The 23,528-nt window shown below is 45.3% G+C and overlaps 1 protein-coding gene across 8 annotated transcripts in view; it reads right to left on the reverse strand.

Moving 5' to 3' along the window:
* LSAMP (limbic system associated membrane protein) overlaps positions 1–23,528 on the reverse strand; it is a 1,002,030-nt gene that overhangs the window by 226,856 nt on the left and 751,646 nt on the right. Inside the window, exon 1 of one of the 8 annotated variants that reach the window (XM_027653699.1) lies at positions 11,811–12,048. The exons of the other annotated variants lie outside the window; for them this stretch is intronic. Coding sequence (XP_027509500.1) covers positions 11,811–11,812 — 2 coding nt within the window. The 5' untranslated portion in view covers positions 11,813–12,048. Of the gene's footprint in view, positions 1–11,810; positions 12,049–23,528 lie in introns of those variants that run through there. 8 annotated transcript variants of the gene reach the window in all.

Below are 23,528 nucleotides of genomic sequence, written 5' to 3' on the forward strand. Positions count from 1 at the left end.
GACTGGGATTATAAACAGGATTTTCAAAGCAAAGTTGTGCCTTTCCAACAGAACTGTGCTGCCGAGAACCAGTTGGACTGGGGTCCCAAGGCTGAGCTGCTCTGCACTTTGAATGGATGGACAAAAGCATCATGTTGAGATACCCTCTCCTGTATTATCTGATGGGAGTGCATGCGCCTGCTGTCTGCCTCAGGCAATGGTGCAGGCTGAGCGTAAAGCAGCACCATCTGTTTTGGGTTGCCAGCTTGTGCCCCAGCACTGGAACAGGGGGTCTGCATGCACCAGGGAGGGAAAGGCAACCTTGTTGCTTCCTACAGTATGGGGGATCAGCAGCTGTACTCTAAGCCAGCAGCAAAGAAACATCCCCTGAAAGCAAATTAAGCTGCAGTACTTCGTTGGCAATGGCAGCGCACACACCCCCACAACTGCCTCAGCTCTGGGTTCCAGTCTGGGCAGACCATATGCAGGGGCACCCAGTGCCTACAGGTCCATCTGGCCTTTGGCCTCTCTGCTGAAGTGCTGGCAAAGGCCACAGCTGGGCTCCAGGTAAAGAGGCGGGCCAGGAGAGGACAACTCACACCGGGAGCTGAACTGAAAGCCACCTATCAAGAACTAAAGAGTGAGACATCAAGAAGGCTGAAGAGTCCAATTAACTTCATCAATGCTGGTGCTTAAGGTTGAAATCCAAGAGAGTCAAGAGTGAATCCAGCTTCCTACTGCTCCGTGCCCCCACAGAGAGAGAGAGAGAGAGAGAGAGAGAGAGAGAGAGAGAGAGAGAGAGCTGTGAAGGCTAAATCTGATGCTTCTTGCTGTCACCATTAAACCTGGTGCAGTGGGTCAAGTGGGAGCACAGCAACATGAATGATCCTGTAAACTTATATTTCTGAACATTTAAAGAGTGTAAACACTAAGTTTCTTCTTCTAGAGTGAAGGGAAGTGACCTTGCATAATATAAAACAAAGATGACACTGATGCACATAACCAAGCATTCCTGTAAACACAGGTAAAGGTCTCCCAGTCTTCTCAGTAGCCTCCCCTTCCTCTGACTACCAATTAGCCAACCTCACAAGGTCTGCTCCATTCCCTAATAGTTCCTTTCTCCTTACTCCACCCCACATGCTTGTGTGAGATCTAAGCAGAGAATTAACAAGGTGCCTGCTGCAAAACAAGCAGGGATTCTGGCTGTACTGCTGTACCACTGAACAAATAGTTTCAGTGATAAATAAATAAAGCTATTCACAAAGAATCCTCACATCAGTTTAGATGGGCTTTTACCATGTCGACAAACCTGCCTCTGTTCCAGATACTTGGAAACACAGCTATTAGCCTTCCTCTCTATTTCTCCATTTTAGATAAGTAGGAAATGCCATTTATTTGTTAAAATTTTATAACTCAAAGCTCACGTCTCCTTCTTCTGCCTTTAAAAGCACCCAGCCCTTGGTGAGAAATGACCAGCTGCAGGCAGGCCGAACAGGCCAATGTTCATTAAATGTCTTATTCAACTCCAAACCTCATGAATTGTTTAATGTACAACAGAGACAAAAGCCTTATTTTTTTCGTGTGTCAGCTCTTGTTAAGCGGCTCCCTGCCCATCTTGCTGCTGGCTATAAACAGGATTAACAATCCCTGTAGTTAGACGCAGGGAATGTGTGCATACTTCACAAGCTGGTAAACACGTGCAGAGGACAGGGTGGCACACCCCCTACACAGCCCCACGCGTGTGTTCCCAACTAGGCGCAGCCCCCCACATGTCAGCCCTGCCAAGATGATTTACTCCCTGGGGAAGGCGAACATACAAATCCAGGCATGCCAGCATGGAGAGCCTAGGGTGCCTGCACATGGCAGGTGACAAACACATCCATCCCAAGAGCTGCATATTGCTCATCAGCATGGATCGCTTCTCTCCAGCAATATACACAGGAAGGAAAAAGCACTGCTCTCCTAGGGAGGAAGATGTGCTCTCCGGTTGACTGACTGCTTTTCCCAGCCCTCGTGCTGCACGTCCAGCATTAGACAGCTTCAACCTGACTTTTGTAAGGAAGCCTACCAGGTGCTGGGCACCACATTGCAGAGGGGGGCCCTCAAGAGGCAGCGCATGCCAGACACTTCTGGAAATACAGCCAGCACCTCCCATTTCTCTTCTCTTCCGCTGCCTGAGCACACATGCCAACCCTGTGAGCTCGCATGCACTCAGGCAGAGAGGCAAGCACACAGAAGAGCATGGCATCTGGCTTCCTGCAAGATCCCCTCGGGGCCCACACCCTTAGCCTGGAAGCATGAACCCCAATCCACCAGCTTCAAGAACACCTCAGCCCCGTTGGTCAGCTGCCCAGAAGGCTGCCAACCACCCTGACTGAAGGGAGGAAAGGATGAGGAAGATTTGGCAGCCCCAGAGTGGTTGTACCAATGTCCAGTTTTTGGTGGGGCTCTCATGCTTTCCTCTCCATACCCAGCAGCAGCGGGGCCCGGGAGCATTTCCATTTTGAAGCTGTAGACTTCAAAATGCTGACCAGCTTGGTGGGGTAACATCACAGCCCCAGTCTAGTGGAGAACCGGGCAGCATGGAGAGAAGGGAGAGCAGGAGGGACAGTAGGATGTCCTTGGGCATGACAAACTAACCAGGGACAGTGCAGGGGCAGCTTCACGTGCAGTACAGGAGGATGAACATGTCTTGAATGCAGCTTGCTGTCAGGGAAGGGGATATGCCAAGCTGTCCTTTCTCCCTGCCCAACCCCACAGAGACAGAAATTATATCCACAGTGAGTGGATGCCATGCTCTGGAAAATGCCATCTGGAGAACATTACTGGGCTTCCTGGACAGACATCACAGAACTCTGCAAAACCTGGAGCTAAATGGCACTTGAAACTCACGTCAAATGGTTCCTTAAGAGGCAATGGCTTGCAGGGCTATTGCTAGGGTTTTTTTCCTCATTGAAATCAGGAGGAAGCTGTACTGCTGACCAAACCCACTTATGAGTTACGAAGTAGTGAGAAAATAAAAGTGTCTAATGAAAGGTAGCATTTTGTGATAGCAAGGGAAATATCCATCTCTCATGCTTATTTGTTATTTGGGATTATTGATGTATTTTCTGGCAGCAAATAATCTTTTCCTGACACATTAAACATATTGTGAATACTGCAGTCAGCTGTAAAATCCACCATTCCCTCCTACATACCACTGGACTGTAACATCCGCATTGCTAACAAAATCAGTACAACACAAATCGCATATATGGTGGAAACACTGGAAAATGTGCAGGCATGTGTATGAACCAAGGCTGAGCTTATGTGAGGAGCTGCAGAATGCAGACCAGCACCACCAGTGCTTCCCAGTGCAGCTCATGGCCTGCATGATGTGCTGAGAGGCTGGGGAAGCAACACAGTTAGACTGAGATAGCACCTACTTTGAGTGGGCCACTCAAAGATTTTGCTTGGTAAAACAATGTGTGATTTATCCAACTTGACTCAGCTAACGAAGGGCCAGGAAAAATCAAAGCCTATGGCTCGGACAATAGTTGGCAGCACAAAATGCAAATTTCCTCATCCAACAGATCCCTTAAAATTTACCTTTGACAGAAATACTCATAGTAGCAATTTCCTTTTTGTAGTATTTGCTCCACCCAAGCTGCCTTGCCTGCAGAGAGGAATGGCAGAAGGATTGCAAACATCATCAAGTCCAGATTTTATTTTGAATCAGAGCAAAATAATTGCAAAACTCCCTCCATCCCATTTTGGCAATACCTCAGCCGTCTTAGGGACCATCCGTCATGGTCTTGGCATTCTCCGTGGCTGTGCCACCCTTACTCATGCCCCCGTCTCCACCCATCATGCATGTTTCCTCAGCTCCGCAAGAGTGATTACCTTCTTGGCATCCTCTCTGTCCAAACAGTCCCAATCTATCCCAGCCCCACTTCCATGTCATTTTTTGCTCCATCTAGCCTTCAACATACTCCAGGAGCGTGCGACACAAATGGCTTTACCCCCTCCCAAGTGACATGAACCACATCCATGTGAGTGCAATAAATATATTGCCAGGGCTGTATGCATCCCCCTCATGCTATACAGTAATGTTGCAGCTCCATCCATTTCCACCACTCCTTACGGCTGCGTCTCACAAAGCTTTGCTCACGCAAGTAATCCCATTAAACTCAATGGGCTAGTTGCCTAAGCACAGGTTTACAGGATCATGCTCTTAAAGGCTAAGCTCTTCAGTGAAGGAACCTGAGGAGTCCCTTGTAAATTGCCCACAAAGCCCTACAGCCACTGCTGGCCTGCCGAAACCTCGTGTTATTTGCAGGAGATCAAAGTCCTGTCAGGTCATGTTGACTTCTATTAATGGAAGCCAAGATGCTCAGCTGCACTCCAAGGTGTCAGGCCTGTAAATAATGAACTCTTACTGATGTGTTTCACCTGTGGGTTTTCCAGGGAGCTGTCAGTTGGCACGAATCAGAATTCAGAAGAAAGTCTGATTTGCCCAACACCCTGGGGACATCAAGTTTCCCTGTTTTGCCCAGCTACAACCACAGTGTCAACACAGGCTTAGTTCTCAGGACAAAGGTCTTTTGGTTACACTGGGGCTGGGACAGACACATTGGAAGGTGCCTGCCTGGCTATGCTTCCTTCTCTTTTAAAAGGTTTTTGCACCAACATAGGCCTTTTCAGATGATAGAAAAACATGGGGAAATGGGAACAGAATGTGCACGCTATTCATATTGAAGAAGGCCTGGTATAATAGTATAATTAATAAACCTTCGCAGACCTCTATTAATAGCTCCTGGAACCTGAGCAAGGAACGCAGGGATGGTTTTGCTAGGGTTCATTCTGCAAGGGTGAAAATCTTTTGCTTACTGTTTTCACATTTGTCATTGCCATGCTCCATCAAGCTTAGTGTTGTAAAGGCAGTAAAGGAAAGCAGGGGACCAGAGGAGAGAGGAGATGGGGAAATCCTGGCCTGTGGCTGAATGCATTTTGATGGCTTTACAAGCACAAAGGCTGGATGAAGTCATGTTGCGAAATTACTTGTCCATTCATGCATAGGGCTGAGAAGGAATCCTATACAACTAAATTAAATTTAAATCATCATATGCCAAATTTACATTAATATTCAGGGAAAAAGGATAATTTTTTTCAGGCAGTGCATTGATTTAGTTTTAAATACTAATAAATTCCTCCTGCCTCACTGGACACCAATGGCATATTCCCCCTTAGCTCCTGCCTTGTGTAACACTAGCCTTGCACCCTAAACGTAGGGCTTGGCTTTGCAAGCCAAGAGGAAGCATCCCACAAAGGGCAGATAGAGCCTTGAAAGCAGCACAGAACCCCCAGCCAGAAGGCTTATTGAGGCAGATGTATTTCTCCTCTCCCCATTTTTTCCAGGCACATCTTCCCTAAACCTCTCCTCCCTGCCATGAGGGTTGCCAGGGCTGTGCAGGGACCCAAACCAGCAGCACACAGCTGTGCAGCCCCCAGGGAGGGAGGGCTGGGAGGCTGCCACCAGTCTCTTGGCCCTCTCAGTTCAGCCTCCCCTCCCCAGCAGTCCCTACAGGTTTCATTGCTGAATGTCTCAGCCCCTGGAGTACCATAGTAATTTGGCACTGATGCCTTAGTCACTTAATTATTCTTTACAAAGGAGCCTTTGAATTTCTTTTTCCCCACCTTGCCTTCTTTCCTCTCCCTCCCTTTTCCCTCTACACGTTTTGACTCAACAGTTTTTCTTGAAATTGTATAAACTTGCTGTTTATTTCTTGCCATCTAACATGCTGTGATCTATCTTTTATTGTTAATATTTTTTTTCTCTGCAGCGTCCCTGTTGCCTGTTTCTAAGTTCATTCTGTTCCCTCTTTCAAAAGCACTATATTTTTCCTCTCAGTATTTCTGCTTAGCTCTATTAACTTTTATTTATTTTTCTTTCACTCCTTCACCATGTTTTTTTCTTAGGTGCTGTGCACCATCTGTATATCTGTTTCTGCCTCTCTCATGCTCCCACAACTAGATTACTCTCTGACTGCCTTTGATCACCACAGCCCCTTGTCTCCTCTCCCCACATACTGCCCTCCTTAATAAGTTCTATTTAAAACTGGCCATGACCCTTCTTGGGTTCCCCTCCTCTGGTTTCCAGCTGTTGCCTGTGAAAAATACCTGTGTAGGAGTGTTGACGTCACGAGCTCTGGCAAGCCAAAGCTGTTTAGAGCACCTCAGTCAAGAAGACTCAAGATGCAATAAGAGAAGATGAACTCAATGTATGATTTTTCCAAAGCATGAATATTCGTAATTCTGCATTTTCTGAGAGAGAAAAAAAAAAAAAGAAGAAAAAAATTCCTCCTCCTCTTGACATCCCTTACGTCGTTTTGAACATCTCACTATGCAAACAAATTAGTTCCTCCTAATAAAGGTTAGAAAGCGAAAAATAAGCCTGAAAATGGAAGCATAAACTTACCCATAACTGAAGAATTAGAATCGATGCCTAAAAAGTAAAGGAAATTCGCCATCCAAAGAGAGACATGCACCAAGGAATCACGACCCCTCTGCTCCCCAGTGCCTCGGCCATCTCCCCACACCACTGCTTCCCACAACGAGGGGAGCAGCTCTAGCAGAGCCCTCAATTGCTGTCTTTTCAAAGCACTGTGAAAATAGATGTCAGGAGAGCATCCTGTGACTGCTGCTCCAGAGCTCTGGCCACCAGCTGCAGACTAAGTAAAGGACAGAGGGAGGCAGCAGCAGGGCATTTGAGTGCAGAGGCCACTGTAGTGCGGGCTGCTGGGGAATAAAAATGGCCAAAAACCAGGCTGGAGCAAGCTGCTTTTTACAGCAAGCATCTGCAGCAATGTGGGCAGGTCACTCCCTGCCTCCCCAAGGGAGCAGGTCTTCTCCTGGATGGTCTGGACACAGCCATCCCTGCTGCCTCCCTCTCCTGAGGTTGTGCCTGGACTCACTGGGGGAATAAAGGTAGGGCTCGACCTGGCCTGAAGCATCTCTGTTCTGCCACACAGGTTTTGCTGCCCACTGTGTGTGTCCTCTCGCTGCAGACAGATCCTGTGGGGAGGAAGCAGGAGCTGCTCCAGAGCACACAAGCAACCTGGTCCACACACATCTTGGAGAAAAAGCTTGCCAGCTGACAGGGCTGGTTATAGGCACCCACGTCTACCCAGCCCACGAACGGGAAACGAGGCAGCAGCGAGAAATGAAGTTCATTTTCTTCTCCTTGCCTTTTCCAGAATCAGACTGAAACTCATCAGGGTCACAACTATATGGATTACAGCCAAGGAGAAAGGTTATTTATGTGCCTCTAAGAAATAAAAACAAAGTTGAGAAAAAAACAACCCAGCACACAGGCAGCAAAGCTGGAAGGAGAAATGCCATCCATGCATTCCAGGTTAACAGGACTGAACCCAAATCTTCTTCCAAATGTCAACAAGGTTTAAAACAGGACCCAGAGTGAAAACTGCATCTCAGACCCAGACACTCACTAATGCAACTCTGAATCGTAATATCCTTAAATCTCCCTGTGGGAAGGTATGTACAGTAGAATGGTAGGTAAAACTCACACACCATTTTGGTTTATCTCCCCTATTTTTTTAGACTATCTTCAACAAACTATGAATAGTTTCTGAATTTTACACCAGAGAATTTGAGAACGTATTAGTATCTACACGCATATGCATGTGTGTGCATATACCTAGGCATGCTGATAATACACGTGCATCTACATCTATGAACATACATGTATTAAAAACCCAGAGGTTCTTTTGCCAGATGTACATACGACATACTGGACTTCCCTTTGTCCCAATCTGCCCATTTGTGATGCACAACACTTCACTGGTGCTGCACCTCATAGCATGTTCCAATATCCCATATTCTCATTATCCTCGGACTCACTGAGCCTGGCTGTCCCCCCTGGAGGCTGTTCAGCACAGAAATTTGTGCTTAGCTGAATTTTCACCATAGCTCTGCAATTCACCTTTACAAAAATAAACTCTCCTACGTGGAACTTTTGCAATCAGCAAAGAGACGAGAACAAACAAACAGGAAAACAGTCCCGTCAGCAATTCTGTAGCCATGTAAACCACTCACTGGGAGCCGGGGAAAAAAATGGCCACCATCCCAACGGTGGGCCCTGCGCTGATGCTCCTCTCCTGCTCAGCCGGCCCTCCCCTGTTTATCCGATCTAATGCAATAAAATGCGTAATTAATTTCTAAACGCTTCCGTTGAACGGTGCAATTTGTCAAGTCGAGTTGTTAATAGAATTAAGCTTTTTATCAGCGATTAGCAAAAGAAGGTAAAAAAAAAATTAATTACGGAATTGTATGCCTCCCTGCTTCAAAGCCAGGTTTGGGATTAAATGTTTGATAAAGGTTCCCTGGCACGTTATAAAACATTTAGCAAAAGCCGCTTTCCCCATGGTGTTTTCTGCAAAACAGCCTCTGTGCAAGAGAGGAGAGGCAGAGGGAGGAGGGTGCAGGCAGTAAGTATACTTGGTCACATGGAGGGGGGGGGGAGCTGGCTTCAAATCGTGCAGAACTTATTGTATGGGAACACACCTCCGTATTGTATTCTGCTGGCACTACATCCTGCCTGCCTCGACTTCTCAAGCATCCTCTTGTTTGTACAGATAATCTATAGTGACAGGGGATTACAGGCAATACTGGTTATTTCTGCCTGTGTGTCAAGAGGTGGCCCAAGCCCTGGCCTCAGTGGAAGGACTGTACTGCACCATGCAATGAGGAAGCACATATAACATGGGCTGGATATGTAGTAGGAAGTTCCCCTTATAACCTTTCTCATTCTAGTAAATCTATACCTTATGAAGGGTTGACTATGCAGACCTACAGAGTACACCCAGAGACAAGCCAGCACTGCCCTCTGCAACATAGCTAGTGCTGGATCATCACTAAACCTGCATGCTTTGTACCACAGTGAGGAGAGGAAAGACGAACAGAGCAGAGGTGGGGTTGAAGAAGCACCATCTCCACAGCACAGGAAGGAGTCACAGCATCATCCTTTTCCAGCGAGCCTGCCTGCACAGACAGGGGCTGAGAAGAACTGGCAACCCAAGCACAGTGCAAGGAAAAACACCTTCTCTGGGCCTTGTGCCACTTATTACTGATGACAGAAATACTGCAATCTCCCTCTTTCTTGCAAATTATACTGTCTGTTTACACCTGACTTCCACAGACAATAGTGAAAAAGTGTGCCTGAGGGACCTTGTTTTGGAACACAGTTTAGCCCAGGCGTTTCCCTGCCAAGGCCCAAATCTGTGGCACTCTTCCAAAACATATATATTCAGTTTCTCCACGGATTCACCTCAGGTTTACCAGCAGCAAAGCAAAGGACCCATCCAAGAGACAGCTTGTCATCCTTGCAAGGACAGGTTGAGAAATATTATTGTGGGACATTTGGAAACTTTGTTAAGCAAGAGGGGGGCAGAGCACCCTGATGATGTGCTAGGGGATTTTTTGGGGAAGCTCATCTACACAGGAGGATGAAATGCAGCAGCAGTGGGTGGCAGGGGCGCGGGCAGAGCTGTCAAGAGAAGTGCTGGGTGAGGAGATCTGGGAGGCTGCAGGGCAGGCAGAGAGAGCTGCATCAACAGAGCTTTAAGGCACGATACAGAATTAAACACTGACAACAGTTATGTTTCTGTGCACACCAGCTTAATTAGCAGCACGAAGCTTTCTGACACCTCCATTTCACGCTGTCTTTATAGTAAGTTTCTCAACAGGCAGAATTTCTGGCAGCTCCGCACATGCTCTGTGCAATGGCCATGCAACTAGCAGGAAGGAAATGAGGAGGAGGTGAAATCTTTAATCTGATTCCTGATCCTACTGGCAAGATAAAGTTACAAAGCTAATGGCACATTTAAGTACCTAAGATCCCCACAATGAGACAGGAAGGGAACTGTGAGATGCTCTTGAGCAGCCTCCCCACCCCACATCATCAGCTCAGCCCCTGTTTTCTACTCCTAATAGATCTGACCTCGGTGAGGATGAATGTGGAGTGCCCAGGACAGGCTTCTCACTCTAATGCTTGCATGTGTTAGCAGCCCTGATCTGAGGAGGAGCAATTACTGACAGAGCTAGTAGTGTTGGTGGACTACAGCCAAGACACAGGAGACTAGTTGAGCATGGGGTTCAGCTCTTACCATACACATCTATTTAAATGCAACTCACAGTTCAGTGTCTATTTCCTTTTAGATACCCATCAGCTATCTAGTATTTTGATTGGGATTTTTTGTTTGTTTGTTATTGGACCTCAATTATCACATGCTCGGTCAGTTACTGTTCACCCCTTGAACCAGATTTGTCAATTCCTCTTCTTTCTCTCTCCTAGCTGTTCCCTTCCTTCAAAAGCTGGTAGATTGTTATCATTCATGTCCCGTCTTAAGTTGCCACTTAGCCAACCTCACCATATTTAGCTCCTTTAATCTTCTTCCCTAATAAGTCAATCCTTCAGCCCTTTAATCATGCTAGCTGTGCTTCTCCAGATTCTCTACGATTTGTCTGCATCTTCCTGGTGTTGAGGTGCCTGGAAGGCAAAATAGGCTTGTGAGCTGTGCTGAACAAGCCATTTCCTGAGGACATGAGGGCAAGAGGCCACAGCCCAAATTCTGTAGGGTTTGTTTCTTCACCCCCCACTGCTGTGCCTATTGTGTTATCCCAAAGATCTTAGAGGACAGGTCTCCTTGACAAAGCTGCAGTTAAAGCTGCTGGTTGTTAAAGCCTAGTTTTCCTTTCACCTGCTCCACACTGATGTGGGTGGGTGGCAGTTATTTGCCCTATTTTCCATGAGAAAACCAGCCAGCAAGCCCTTTCTTGACCTGTATCTTTCCATTTGGAAGAGCTCCATTGAGGGCTGCAAAAGGGTTCTGCAAGGAAAACGGCAGACCCATCATTCTCCCCTTCTAAGTCCTTGTGCTCTCTGCTCATTTGGCATGAGTGTCATGCTGAAATGTCATTGGTTTGGGGTCTTGATATGGAAATTCATGAGTGTTGTGAAAAGTAGGAAACAGAAAAAGAATTGGAAGCCTCAAGCTGGACACTGGCCTTTTGAGTCAGCTTGTGAAAATCCTTCCCCTCCTCTGCAGTTCTGTTCCATCGAAGTGGAGTGGTATTTACTTCCTTTCCCATTCAAATTCTCAAGCACTGAGAAATGTATTCAGGTTTTGCTTAATAGCTCCACATACCAGAATAATTCGATTCACAGATTTCTGCCAAATGTAACCAGCATTTTGATTCAAAGCTGCTAAGTGGTTTTATTTCATTTCTGCTTCCATCAAAAGAACCCCACAACCAAGTTCAAGTATACTCAACAATCCCGAGTTCCCTTACTTAAACTGACATTGTTCTCAAGGAGATATCCTAGACAATACCCTATTTTGCTTTTCTTTAAGCCTCTATCTAAATTCTTTCACAGCAGTAAACACATGTTGCAAGTGTCTCTACATGAAAGCTTATTATTCTCATTAGTAAAAGAAAAAGTGCTTGCAGAGGCAATAGACAATTTGGGAAGTGAATGCAAAAGTGTCTTCCCCCAGGGAAGTTTCATTGTCAGGCCCCTGGAGCCCTCTCTGCCAAGCAGAAGGATATGCCAGCCTGTACACATAACAAGGACAGAACTATATTTTGGTGTTGATTTATACTGGAAAACATACTAGTGTGTGTCACATTGATTTAAACTAAATTATCAAAAGGAGAATAAATAAATAAATAAACGCTACCCTGACAGCTCTGCGTGGGAGGTCTCTGCCCATTGTCATTTAAACTTGGTAGTACGCTCACATAGGTGCACAGCTTAGCAAAACGTGACTCACATTCACATGGGTTGGATGCTCCTCAGCCCAGAGCTCTCTCTGTAGCAGCGAGAGGGAAGAACAGGATGCAGAAACCTGTATGGGGTTCAACTCCCTGTTCTACTGATGACCTCCTCTGGGGGATGGGGCAACACTCACTGGCCCGCTACAGCATGCCTGAAAGCCCAGTGAAGACAGTCTCCAAGGAAGTCTCACCATGGAAGGAACAAGCTGCTGCATCTGTATGTCACAGTGATGTGCCATGTGAAGATTCTTGCGTTGCCTCGTGAGTGTGGAATGATGCCCAAGAGAGTGAGGGCTGTGTCTGAGCTCACAAGTGCCTCTGTGACATCACTACAGTGCTTCCCAATGGGACATGAGGGCAGCCAGGTTCCAACTCAGTGAGGAAATCAGCTGCCTTCTTCCCCAGGGATGCCAGGATGAGGGATACAACAAAAATCAACGATTTGCTCAAATGCCAATGCCACTGACCAGATGAAAACCACAAAAAAAAAAGGGAAAAAAATCCTCTTCTTCAAAAACAATCTTTTGGCATTTCTGTCCTTTTATTTTGGGCAAGCAATTTTTATGCCTTGGCTATTGAACACTCAATCATTTTGCAAAGCAGTTCTAGTAGCCAGTTTCAGGACTACAAAAAAAAAATAAATGTGGGTGTTCAATTCATGTCACTTCAAATATTTAGGACATGATTTCAGCTCAAATCACGTAAGGTTTTTTCCCTCAAAAGCCCTTTCCCTAGCAGCTGGGGAGGGCCAAGGGTGGCTGAAAGAAGCTCTAATCAAATGTTTCAAGAGAAGCTAGCTGATAGGCACCGTGGTACAATTTATAGCTGGCTGGATGCAGGTACTGTAGTTTTGCAATCATGCCAGCTATCAATCAAGCTCTATTCTATTGGTCTTTTATGTCTTGTACTCCAAATTCCAAGCTGAGCTTCGTCAATGGAAGAAAGTATTCTGATAATTGCAGATGATTCTCCCACTGGATGCTTTCATGTATCATAACACATTTGGGCAGGAATGACAGTCTTGGGATAAAATATATCCAGGGCTAGGAGAGTGGGGCAGAGAGAGGGGTACTGGCCCAGGTGGGAGGCAGGTCCGGGAGAGCAGGAAGGATGCAAAGCACTGGTCTCACCCTCAGAGTTGCCCAACAACAGGAAATTGAGCCACCACCACAACAACCTAAGCTCAGTGGCGCGTAAAGGCTCTGCAACTCTTTGTTCAGCTCCCATGCCCACCTGTATAGGGTTCCATGGATACTCAGTGTCCCCTGCCCTCTTGTACACAGTACAAGCCAGTGACAGGAGATGTGACACTTCGTTTTTTCAATCAACCTTTGTTAAACTGCCTCCTAGAAAGCCTCTCTCCATGGCATGGAGAAGAGCCCTCTGGAACAGCTTTTGGCCACTGACACGGACAGACAGCTTCTCCCATGGCAGCAAAGACACAGCTGTCCAAACAGTGTCACATTTCAAGCTGCCCTGGAGAAGATGTCCCCTCGCCTGGTTAGGAACAGACTGGAGTGAAAACGAGAAGTTTAGCAATAGTCAGTGAAAGAGCACAGACTGTCCACCAAAAGTTTACTACAAGGACAAAATGTACCTGTGCCTCAGCATCCACTGAGTTTGACACTCTGAGGACATAAATCCCTCCCTCTCGGATAAGGCAGGAGTGCCTGATGTGCCAGGGCGAGCAAGCAAATTCATGCACTGCAACTCACCTCAGCAGACGAAAGCCCTAGGGCATGGTTTTGGTAGTGATATCCTAATAGGCCTAAAAGATATTTATTTTGCCTTGTTGATCTGAAGACTGATGGATAATTTTTCAAAGATTTTTCTGGAGCTTATTTCAAAGATGTACCTCAATCTTTGCTTCTACACAGTTTAAGAATAGATAAACCCACCATATTTTAGGGTTCATTTTCACTTGAGTTTCCTATTGGAAAGTGGGGACATGTTTAACGGAGATAATTCTGACCTGATTGAGGGATGGTATAGCTGTTGAATTCATTAGGAAATTGTATGTTATTTCATATCCCAACAAACTTGCATCTGCCTCTTCCCTGATGCAGTAACTCTTTGAATCTACACGTATGCCAGGATGTGCAGGGCTCGCAGAATTACCATCTGTTTCCCTGTCATAAGCAGCCCAATGGCATGCACGCTGCTGAAACAACAGCCTGCTTTGGTAATAGGCTTTATTTTATTTCTGCCACTGCTTTGCATAGATCAGTTACACCTGTTCTGCTCTCCGGTAAGAGATTCCCAGCTGAGGAGGACACATTTGCCCTGCTGCAGCTAGGCATAGGCCTTCACTGTTCCTGATGGTAGGAAAGCTGTTTTTCCTTACCACACATGTTGCAGCACCAAATCTGACACAAACTTCATTGTGCAGAGCTTCCCCTCTCCTAGCTCTGGCCTTCCAACACATTTTTCTGCCATGTCACCATGAAACACCTTTTTGATTATTTCACCTTTGCGTTGCATACAGCTCCCCAGCTCTGGAAAGGCCTGTAATTCTCCCCCATCCAGAGCTTTCTTCTTCAGCGTCTCCCTAACAGTCCCCTACATAAAAACAGCTTCGAATCCAGGCAGGAGGGTAGCTCTTCATCAGCCCACCAGGATCTGAAGCTGCATACACTGAGATGGAGAGAAGGATGTTCCAGAGGATGTGTTATTACCCACTGAGCACTTTGCTGACAGAAGGAGGGTAAGACCATGCCAGGGGGAATGGGAGGGGAGACATGAGAGAGCACAGCTTGGGGCTTCCACCACTCTCGAAGGGAGTGCTTGCATTTTGCTTCTGCTTCTCCTTGGGGTCACAATTACTTACAACGTTAAAACAACCTTAACCCCCATCCCCAACAGGCACCATCCCCCTTCCCCTCTGCTCCACACAAGAGGAAAATTGTGGAGAAATATTACTTAATTATCACACCACGTAACTAATTAAAAGCTGAATGCTTGTGTGTGGTATGCTAATGGGGCATTAGAGAGCCAGCCTGCTTTGGTAAAGAGACATGATCCCCCTCTTTCCCCCTTCACCTTACTGCGGGAGCTTCAGGCTGACAGGCACCTGGGATGAGGTGGGAATTTATTATGCTGCCTTCAAGTTCACAGCTTCACAGAGGGCACCAAGGTCGAGCAACTTCATCAGTACGAAAGAAGAAATCACCTGGGCAGGTGCCAGGAGTGAGCTATATAATGTGAGTGGCTTGCTATGGAAATTACATACACAGTGGGGCTTCACATGTATCCTAAAGCCCATTTTTTCCTTTATGGGGTTCTTGGTAGGAAACAGGAGAGTCTCTGGGAAAAGATTCTTATTGCATTCCCTGCTCATTGCCAGGTGTGTTAAACTAGAAGATCTTAAAGGATCCCGTCCAACCCAAACTGTTCTATGATTCTAAGATGTGTATATTGAGTATAGACAAGCACACTTCAATTCCTCTTCTCCTACCATGTCATTACACCATCTGGTGCCAAGTGCCAGCCCTCTCCTTTCAGCTGATGCTGTGCTACAAGTCCATGCTTTCTTGTCCATTCACAGCATGGATCACTGAATATATTAATTGAGGGAGTCTATTCAGCTTTGTTGAGTTTTACTTAATCACCATGGTACTTGCACATACACCCCGAGATTTGTCCTGACACCTGTGCACTACAGGAAGGGCCTGTGTGATCTGGGGTAGCCAGGGAGCCATCTCACCATGGTTTGGGGACAGTGAGGGGCCCTACATGGTAGCTACAGCAGCACACTGTATCAGCTGACCCAGTGGACTGTGCAGTACCTCATTCTTTGTATGAATCTTTGTATGCCAAATTATGTATGCTGGACCTGCTGGGGTTGTTTCCCTGATGTCACCTTCCACTTCCAACCCACAAAAGGCAGGTATCCTTGGAGAATGTAGTGTTTTCTATAGCTTGTCCTTCCTTAAAAGGCTTTGGGTAGAGACTTAGAGCCCTAGAGCAAAGAAAGTGTCACCACTGTCAGCAAGGAGAGGCAGGGATTTATCCTGGTTTAAGGGAATCATTGTATCTCTGTTACCACTGCCTGCTAAACTTCACATGTACCTCATGTACCTCTTGTCTGTGAGCTGCTGACCCCCATTGTGAGGGTCATGACTTCTTGAGGTACAGAACTGCAACAGCCCAGCATGCAGCCAGCACTGCCATGGGACCCGAGGCCCAGCAGTCAGCACAGTGGCACTGCGGAGAAGCTTTTATCCCATCCACCCCATTTCCCAGAGCTGGAGGGGAACAGATGGGGCTGGCTGGCTGGAGAAGGTCAGCAAGTGACCATGCACTGTCTGTGAGCCTCAAAGCTGACACTGCCTGTTTCTCCCTCTTGCAGGCCTCCTGTTGCCCACTTGTCCTTTGAGTGCCTGCCAGCTGTGTCTGCCAAGTCCAGGGTGCCCAGATGCTCCACTTCACAACCCTTGGGATTTGTGTGATGAGCCAGGTTCCTTCACCAGATGCATCCCAGCCCACTGTTTACCAAGGGTTTTGGCAAACAATTTCTGTGAAGGTACAACAATCCCTCTGCTGAGCAACCACAAACCATTTCTTTCTAGTTAAAATCTGATCTCAAGCTCAGATCCTCATTCTATCCTATCTCCACTTGGAAGGGGGTTCTAGAAGTTGTTTTTCAACCACTAGGCAAACACCCTGTCCCAGGCTGATGTGACACAGCGCCAGCATGGCAGGAGGGTGCTCCTGTCTTGTGTGTTGGTTCTATTGCTGGCACATCAACAATAAAGCCATGTGGATGCCCTGTCCCAGGAGAGACAGAGGATAGACAGTGGTGGGAAGGAAGGTAAGAGCTCAGCCATGGCGCTCAAAAGTGAAGGAGGCTGAGTACATTCCACCAAACTCATGCCAAAGAACAACAATGACGAAGAAGAGGCAAAAACCTCTTAAGGAAGATACAGTTCTTCACTGCTCTAAGATTCAAGTTCATGGCAAAACACTTGCCCTGTGCTCTGAAGATGAGCACAGCATTCCTTGTGGTTGGCCTGTCCTTGTCCATTAGCTCCTCTCCAGGAAAGGATCTTCTCCTCACTTCCATTTGGTCCCAGCAGCTCCCTTTGGCTAGGTCTCTCCAGCCAGCTGCGCTCCCACTGAGCACAGCACAGAGTGATGCCCTCATTCCCTCACTGTTTCTCTGTCATCTCTGTCATTTCAGAGTTGATTCGCGACCATTCAGGTTTGGCAGAGCATGCTCACAGTGTGTCTCAGCTGATGCTTGACCCTCTCTCCTATTCCACCCAGTTTGGTCCCGAACCATCAGCCCTACTTTATGGATCACCCCAAAGCCCTAGACTGTCAGAACAACTTCAATTACAGCAGAGATGGGCCCCGTGCCACCAGCAGCATCCACGGCCTTCCAGCGGCTGACAAGGACTAATTAGGAAATGAAACATTAGTTAAGTCGCTCTCAATTAGGGCCAGGATAACGTTTTCCTGGCAGCACTGGGGCGCTTTAACTGCTGGTCCCATGATGACTGTGAGCACATCAGACTTGCTGAAGGAGCTTTAATGTTGAACATATGTTGGAGGATTACAGAAACCCTCTCAGCTGTGACATTTCTGTGTGCTCCCTGCTTTTCTTTCCCCTGTAGCAAACAGTGAACAGTGAATGTCAGCTCAGGAAAGCAAGAAAGAGGCTCAAAGCAATTATCAGCAAGAAACTTACACAATGTGCACACATATATATGTGCACAAATGATATACCCGCCTCTGAATATACACATTCCACTTTTAATTAAACAACCGCTGCACAATAATGCTTATTCTTCCCCATCTCTAGAAGCACACCAGAGATGACAGACCATTGTCCCATGTCAAAATTCAGGTTAGAGGCCCAAGGGATTCCTGGCTACAAAAAACACAAACAGAACAAAACCAACCAAACAAAAACCCAAAACACACAAAAAAAGAAAACCCAGTGAGGTTAGGAGAGAGGCAAGCTTGGACTTTCTTCAAATAAAAGCCACATGAAGCTAAGTCTTGTATGGGAACCTCAGAGGGACAGAAAGCAATAAACAAAACATAATCTACCAAAACAAAATGAAAACCTAAAATTAAAAAGGCTTATGAGCCCTTGGAGAAAAGCATGGAAGAAAGAGGGGGGTGTGAGAGGGTATTAAAGGAAATACTATATTAAGAAAAATACACAGTATATCAGTATATTTTGTGCATAGTCAGTTTACATGGTACAATAGTCTTTGGGGACCAGCTGCAGCACACACAGTTTTGCTGGGATTAAGGAACAGGTCTGGTCTCTCACATGCTCTCTCCTGGGGGGAGGTGTAGGACAGAGAGGCTGGGAAGACAACTGCAACTGTCGATGAATATGTGCCATGATCTTTGGATTTGAGAAAGAATGGATCTGCATCTGCTTGAAAATTGGGTTTTGAAATACTTTTTAAATGGAAATTTCAGTTTCTAAATTAGTTAAGGATCTAATCTTTTTTTTTTTCTCAAAAGAAAAGAAAAGACTTTTCACATGGAGGAATGTCTTCTGGTTAAAAAAAAAGAGAACCTTTTGACTATCTGAAATTTGCTAATGGAAAACTTCTGCAAGATCATCCCTTTGCCATTTGGGGAAAGATATCCATTTGTCCAACAGGTTTGAATGTAGCCCTTTCAGTGAGAATATCTCTCCAAAGCCCACTAGGAAATTTTCCATTGAATCTGCTGGGCCAGAGCTTTGCTGCCCAGCAAAAATACAAAGTCCAGAAACAGAATATCAGAATATCTGACAGCTCTTGTGGCCCATGTAAATGGGATCCTAAAATGACTGCACCAATCCCAACTATCTGTTTAGACTTCTGCATCACTGTTTGATGAAATATACCCTTGGCAGGTCAGCTCTATCTCAAGCTCACCATATGCTCCGAAAGCATCACAATTTCAGCACACACAGCCACATGTAAAAAACCTGAGAAGAATTTAAACGGACCTGTGTTTAATATGGTTGCACCAAAACACTAATCATGAACCAGAACGAGATGTTACTAAAGTATCACAAGAAACTGCTCTCTGCCAATACACACACAGGGCTGCAAAATCCATGCCTGTGTAAGCATGCATGGACCTTCCAGGAGAAGACCAGAGTCTGGCTGTGATATACCAGTGTGCACTTAGAAGTGACAATAGCTATTTTCATGTCAGCTTTACTCCAGTGATACTAAGACCGTAACCTGGCTTTTTGGTTTGCTTGAGGTCTTGGTTCTCCATCAGGTTTTAACTTGTGTTGTCATTTACAGCTTTGCTGAACAAAAACTTTCAAAGAAGCATAATGGCAGGGTTTCTCTCAGTGTGCCCACACATGAACGATGACACACGTCGCTAAGCCGCACTGAATCTCATTCAGCAGGCATGCTGTGGGAGGACCTGGAAGAAGGCAACTTATACCTTCCTAATCAGGCTACTACCAGATTTTGCCTAATTTGGTTATAGCTACTTTCATGCTGTTTAAACAAAGCCTGCTGAGAAGACCTAGTACAATAAAAAGGAAAGCACTGGGATGTTCTCTTCTCTGATCTTATAAAATCAAATTTGTGTTTTTACAGATTCTTCTTTTTTTGAGGAGGCAGTACCTGAATGTAAACACACTCCTCACTGTGCCCCTGTTCTGGCTGAAACCAATGACCCTAGGTGGTGATTAATTTTTATGGAAACACCTTACAGGAAAGTGTAAAGATACATACATGCAACTAGCTGACCTATATCCACAAAGCCTTTGAAGGCACATGGCTCATTATTTCATGCAATAGCAAAATGCCTTGAGTTTTGCATGCACTCCCTTGACCACTGTTAGCCAAGAAGGTGGGTACCTCTAGGAACCTTCTCTCATGCAATTGGGAATCCAATGAAAAAGTGTTTTTTCAACTCTGGAAGTATGTTAGCATGTATTAGAAAGTATTACTGAGAAGGAGTTAAGAATGGACTGACAACAGGAATGAAGAAAGCGAAGGACATGTCCAATACAGACATCTTCACTCTTGTACAGTCCTTCCCTATATCAGGAAAAAGCCAAGTCTTACCCATCAGTCAAATCTGAGGTTGTCACTTCAATACAGTCACCTGTGGGAATTGTCAGCAACTGCTGCAAGACTGTTTCCAGCACAGAAAACTAAATAGGTGCTTGAGTGTCTGTAGGATTGAGGCTTGTGTGTCATTTGCTATGTAGAACTTGCCTTTCTTACAATGATGACAACCTCAACTATTAGTCTGCTTGAAAAATTATGGGAAAGCAATTCAGAAGTGCGACCCAAACTTTGCCCAGAGCCTGACATTGCCTTAGGCAAGCATCCATCTAGTCATCTATCTATCTAAACTCATTTGTGTTGACAAAGGAAAAAAAGCCAGAGAGACGTGAAAATTATGGTATTTTGTAGCCACATGCAGGAAGATTCAGCAGCTCTACTAAGCAGTTTTCCTTGGAAACAAATTTAAGACCCCTGAAACCTTGAGATAGTCTTTTCATGTGCAAATATTTAACTGAGTTTGTTCCATAATAAAATTTCTAGGGGACAACCTTGCCACCCGTGCCAGCCAAGGAATACATTACCTGGTGGGGTTAACAGGGTTCTCTGCTGCAGAAATAAATACATTAGGAGATGAGACACAAAAGGTTTCACAGCTCCTGATTTTCCTTTAATAATATTCCATTAAAAATGACTGAAAGGCAACTCTTCTCCTATAAATCAGGTACCTCACTGATGTCTTTTAGTCCTGAAATGGGCCTTCTTTGGTTTTAATAGCTTCCCTTCCTTCCCTCTCTGTCTGTCTGTCTCCAGATATGGCTGATTTACCTGGATTAGCAGAGACATTGGCTCCATATTCTTCAAAAAGTGCTGATCAGGCTGAGCTGGCAAAAGATTAAAAGTCACACAAATTGCTTCTATCACTGAAGGAGTCTAATTGATTTTGGGAAAAAATCTAAGTCATGATTTGCTCTCTGCCAGTTGAAGCCTATCTAGCAGAGGGGCACTGTTTTTAGATGGGCGGGAAAAGAAGCGTCTCCCTGGAGTCCATCAGTTCCCTGCCACTGCAGTGGGAGAAGCATCTCTCCTTTCCTCCTTATACTTTGCTTTCTTTATATCCTGCCTGGTGATTAAAGTTGTTACTCACTCACTGTAAGGCAAGTAGGTCCTGCTGAACCGAGGACAGAACTGGGAATGAAAGCACCTGCAAAGGCCAGTCCTGATATCAATTCTCCCTCAGTTTTTCTACCTGAAAATAAGGGGTGGGGGGGGCCTACTGCTCACACAATTTTTTGTAGGTACTAAGAGGGCATCACAAGGCAATAATGAAATAATTTCCCTCCCCGGTCATGAAGGGGGGGAGAGAGCAAGGCTGAAGATCCTCTAGAAGGCAGGCTAATGGTGCTAGCTCTGAGAGTACAGGCTCTTGCTTTTAGGATCAGAGTTATGTTCAATTCCTGGTGCGAACAACAAAGCACAGGGTGTGCTGGTACCTGAGGATTAATTGATATTTGTAAAGCACTTAGGAAATATAAAGTACCAACCAAGTGCTAGCTAGGATTATGTCCTACTAAGGAGATGACTAAACATTCCTTTAACACTTGCGGCAGATTTCAAGTACAACCATGTATTCAAATCTTAAATTGTTTTTTAGGCCAAGCTTGCCTAATGGGAATTGTAAATGTGAATGTGTGCTCCATAGCAGCCCCAAACCCTGCCAGATGGGACACTGGGGAATGAAGGGAACACACCCTCACAAAAATGTGTCACATCGTGTAGAGAAATCACAGCTGCTGCGAAAAACAAAGAGGTGCATATATTTGTTGATCAGGCACAGCATATTGCACAGCTGACATCTAGGTGAGGTGGAGTTGCCTAGATTTCAGGTGTGCAGTTGGTCCTTTCCTCTCCCTACTCTGCTAAAGGAGTGAATTCTGTGCAAGCTTCATATGAGAAAAACAATCAAACATTTGTGTTTTCTTCTCCTGAAAAACAAGACCAGTATTTCCTAGTCTATTCCCAAATAATGAATTACAACACAGGATCTGAATTTGACTCAGCACTTGACAGAATACAGGTATACCGAGGAACTGCTTTAGACTGAGACTAATGCAGACAGGAGAGGCTATGCAGTGCTGCAGGCAGAGGAACAGTTTGATCATGGATGGTACAAGTGGTTATCAACATCAATTTGGGAGAGGAAGGATACTGGCACACAGGAGATAGCACAAACAGAGTAGGCAGGGGAAAACATCACATATTTAATCTGTGGTTTTATAATGTCTTGCAAAGGAGATCCTGACCCATGAGCAGGGTGTTGAGCCCTATGGGTATGGTCATATGACCACAGGTGGGAAAAGAAAGGGGAATTCGTGCCTGGGTGGAGGAGACACAACTGCCTCTTTCAAAGGCCAGTCACATGTAAAATTTTGCAGGAACATCCTGACACTGCAGCCTAGCATATTGCCAGGGCTTTTTCACTAAGTAGGTATCAACAGCACACTTCACATCAGCACATTCAAGTGACTCGTAAATGGGAGTTACATTGATTAAGCCTCATAAGTCTCCTAAACCACTAGTCTGCACCAATTTGGCTACCCTATGTTCAGATAGGTAAACTGATGCAGAAGAGAGGATGTAAAACACCCAACAAAAAAGCCAGTGGCAGAATCAGAACTGGAAAGCAGCTGCCTTATTGCCAAACTGGTCTAATATCATAATTCAGAAGACATATACCATGACATTAACAACTCACCTCTTCCACGCTCCACCTCTGCAAAAGGTTTGTAGTGAGAAAAGCTACCAAAAATACCCAGTACTGGCCACACATACAAAATCATGGTGAAAAGAAATATTGCCTCTTACTCTCCAGCCACTTCCTGATTTTTTTTTTGGTACCCTGGAATGAGAAGATTCAAGACCCCTCACATCCTTGTATCTTAGGTTAATACCTCCTACAATATTTTGTATCTTCATATCTTCCCTATTTCAGCTGTAAATCCTAGCAGTATCTGAATAGGAGTCTCTTTTGAATCTCATTGAGCTCTTACTAAGTTTCTGATTTCAGAGTTATCTGGTGCAACAAGTTCTATGTGTTAATTAGACATTTTGTAAAAGAGTATTTCCTCTACAGGGGTTTAAAGTGGTTTGATGTTTTTCATGTAATTGCTTCCCCTGTTGTTCTTCTAATAAAATGAGAAGTAAACAGGAACAGCTGAGTGAACTTCTTTTTTGTGGTGACTATTTCTATACCTTTACCATAATGCTTCTTATCTTTTTTCAAGAAAACAGTGCTGCTCTTTTTAATCATTGTTTATGAAGAAGCTATTAAAAGACTCCAGCATTATTGTTCCCTTTCTCTGGTCATTCTTCTATTTCTGTTATTTCCTTTTGAAAGACGGGGTGAGCAAACTGAATAGCGTGTACAAGGAGAGCACGTACCATCAATTTATATAATGGTACTGTATTATTTTATCTATTATTCTCTACCCTTTTCTTAATGCAGTCTCTCATCTTGCATGCTTTTATTTCACCATCACTACAGACGGAACAAATGTTTTTACTGAGTTGCTCAGTCGTGCCTTTTTTTCCCCCTCATTCTTTTCTTTTGAGTGGTTACAATTATTTTAGAACCCAGAAACGAGCATGACTAATTCTAATGTGTTGTTTCCTGAGTGCATCACCTTGCCTTTGCCATACTGCATTTCATTTACTCTTATGATGCTT

This window comes from Corapipo altera, unplaced genomic scaffold, assembly GCF_003945725.1.
Source record: "Corapipo altera isolate COAL_440 unplaced genomic scaffold, ASM394572v1 61, whole genome shotgun sequence".
Taxonomy (NCBI): Eukaryota; Metazoa; Chordata; class Aves; order Passeriformes; family Pipridae; genus Corapipo; species Corapipo altera.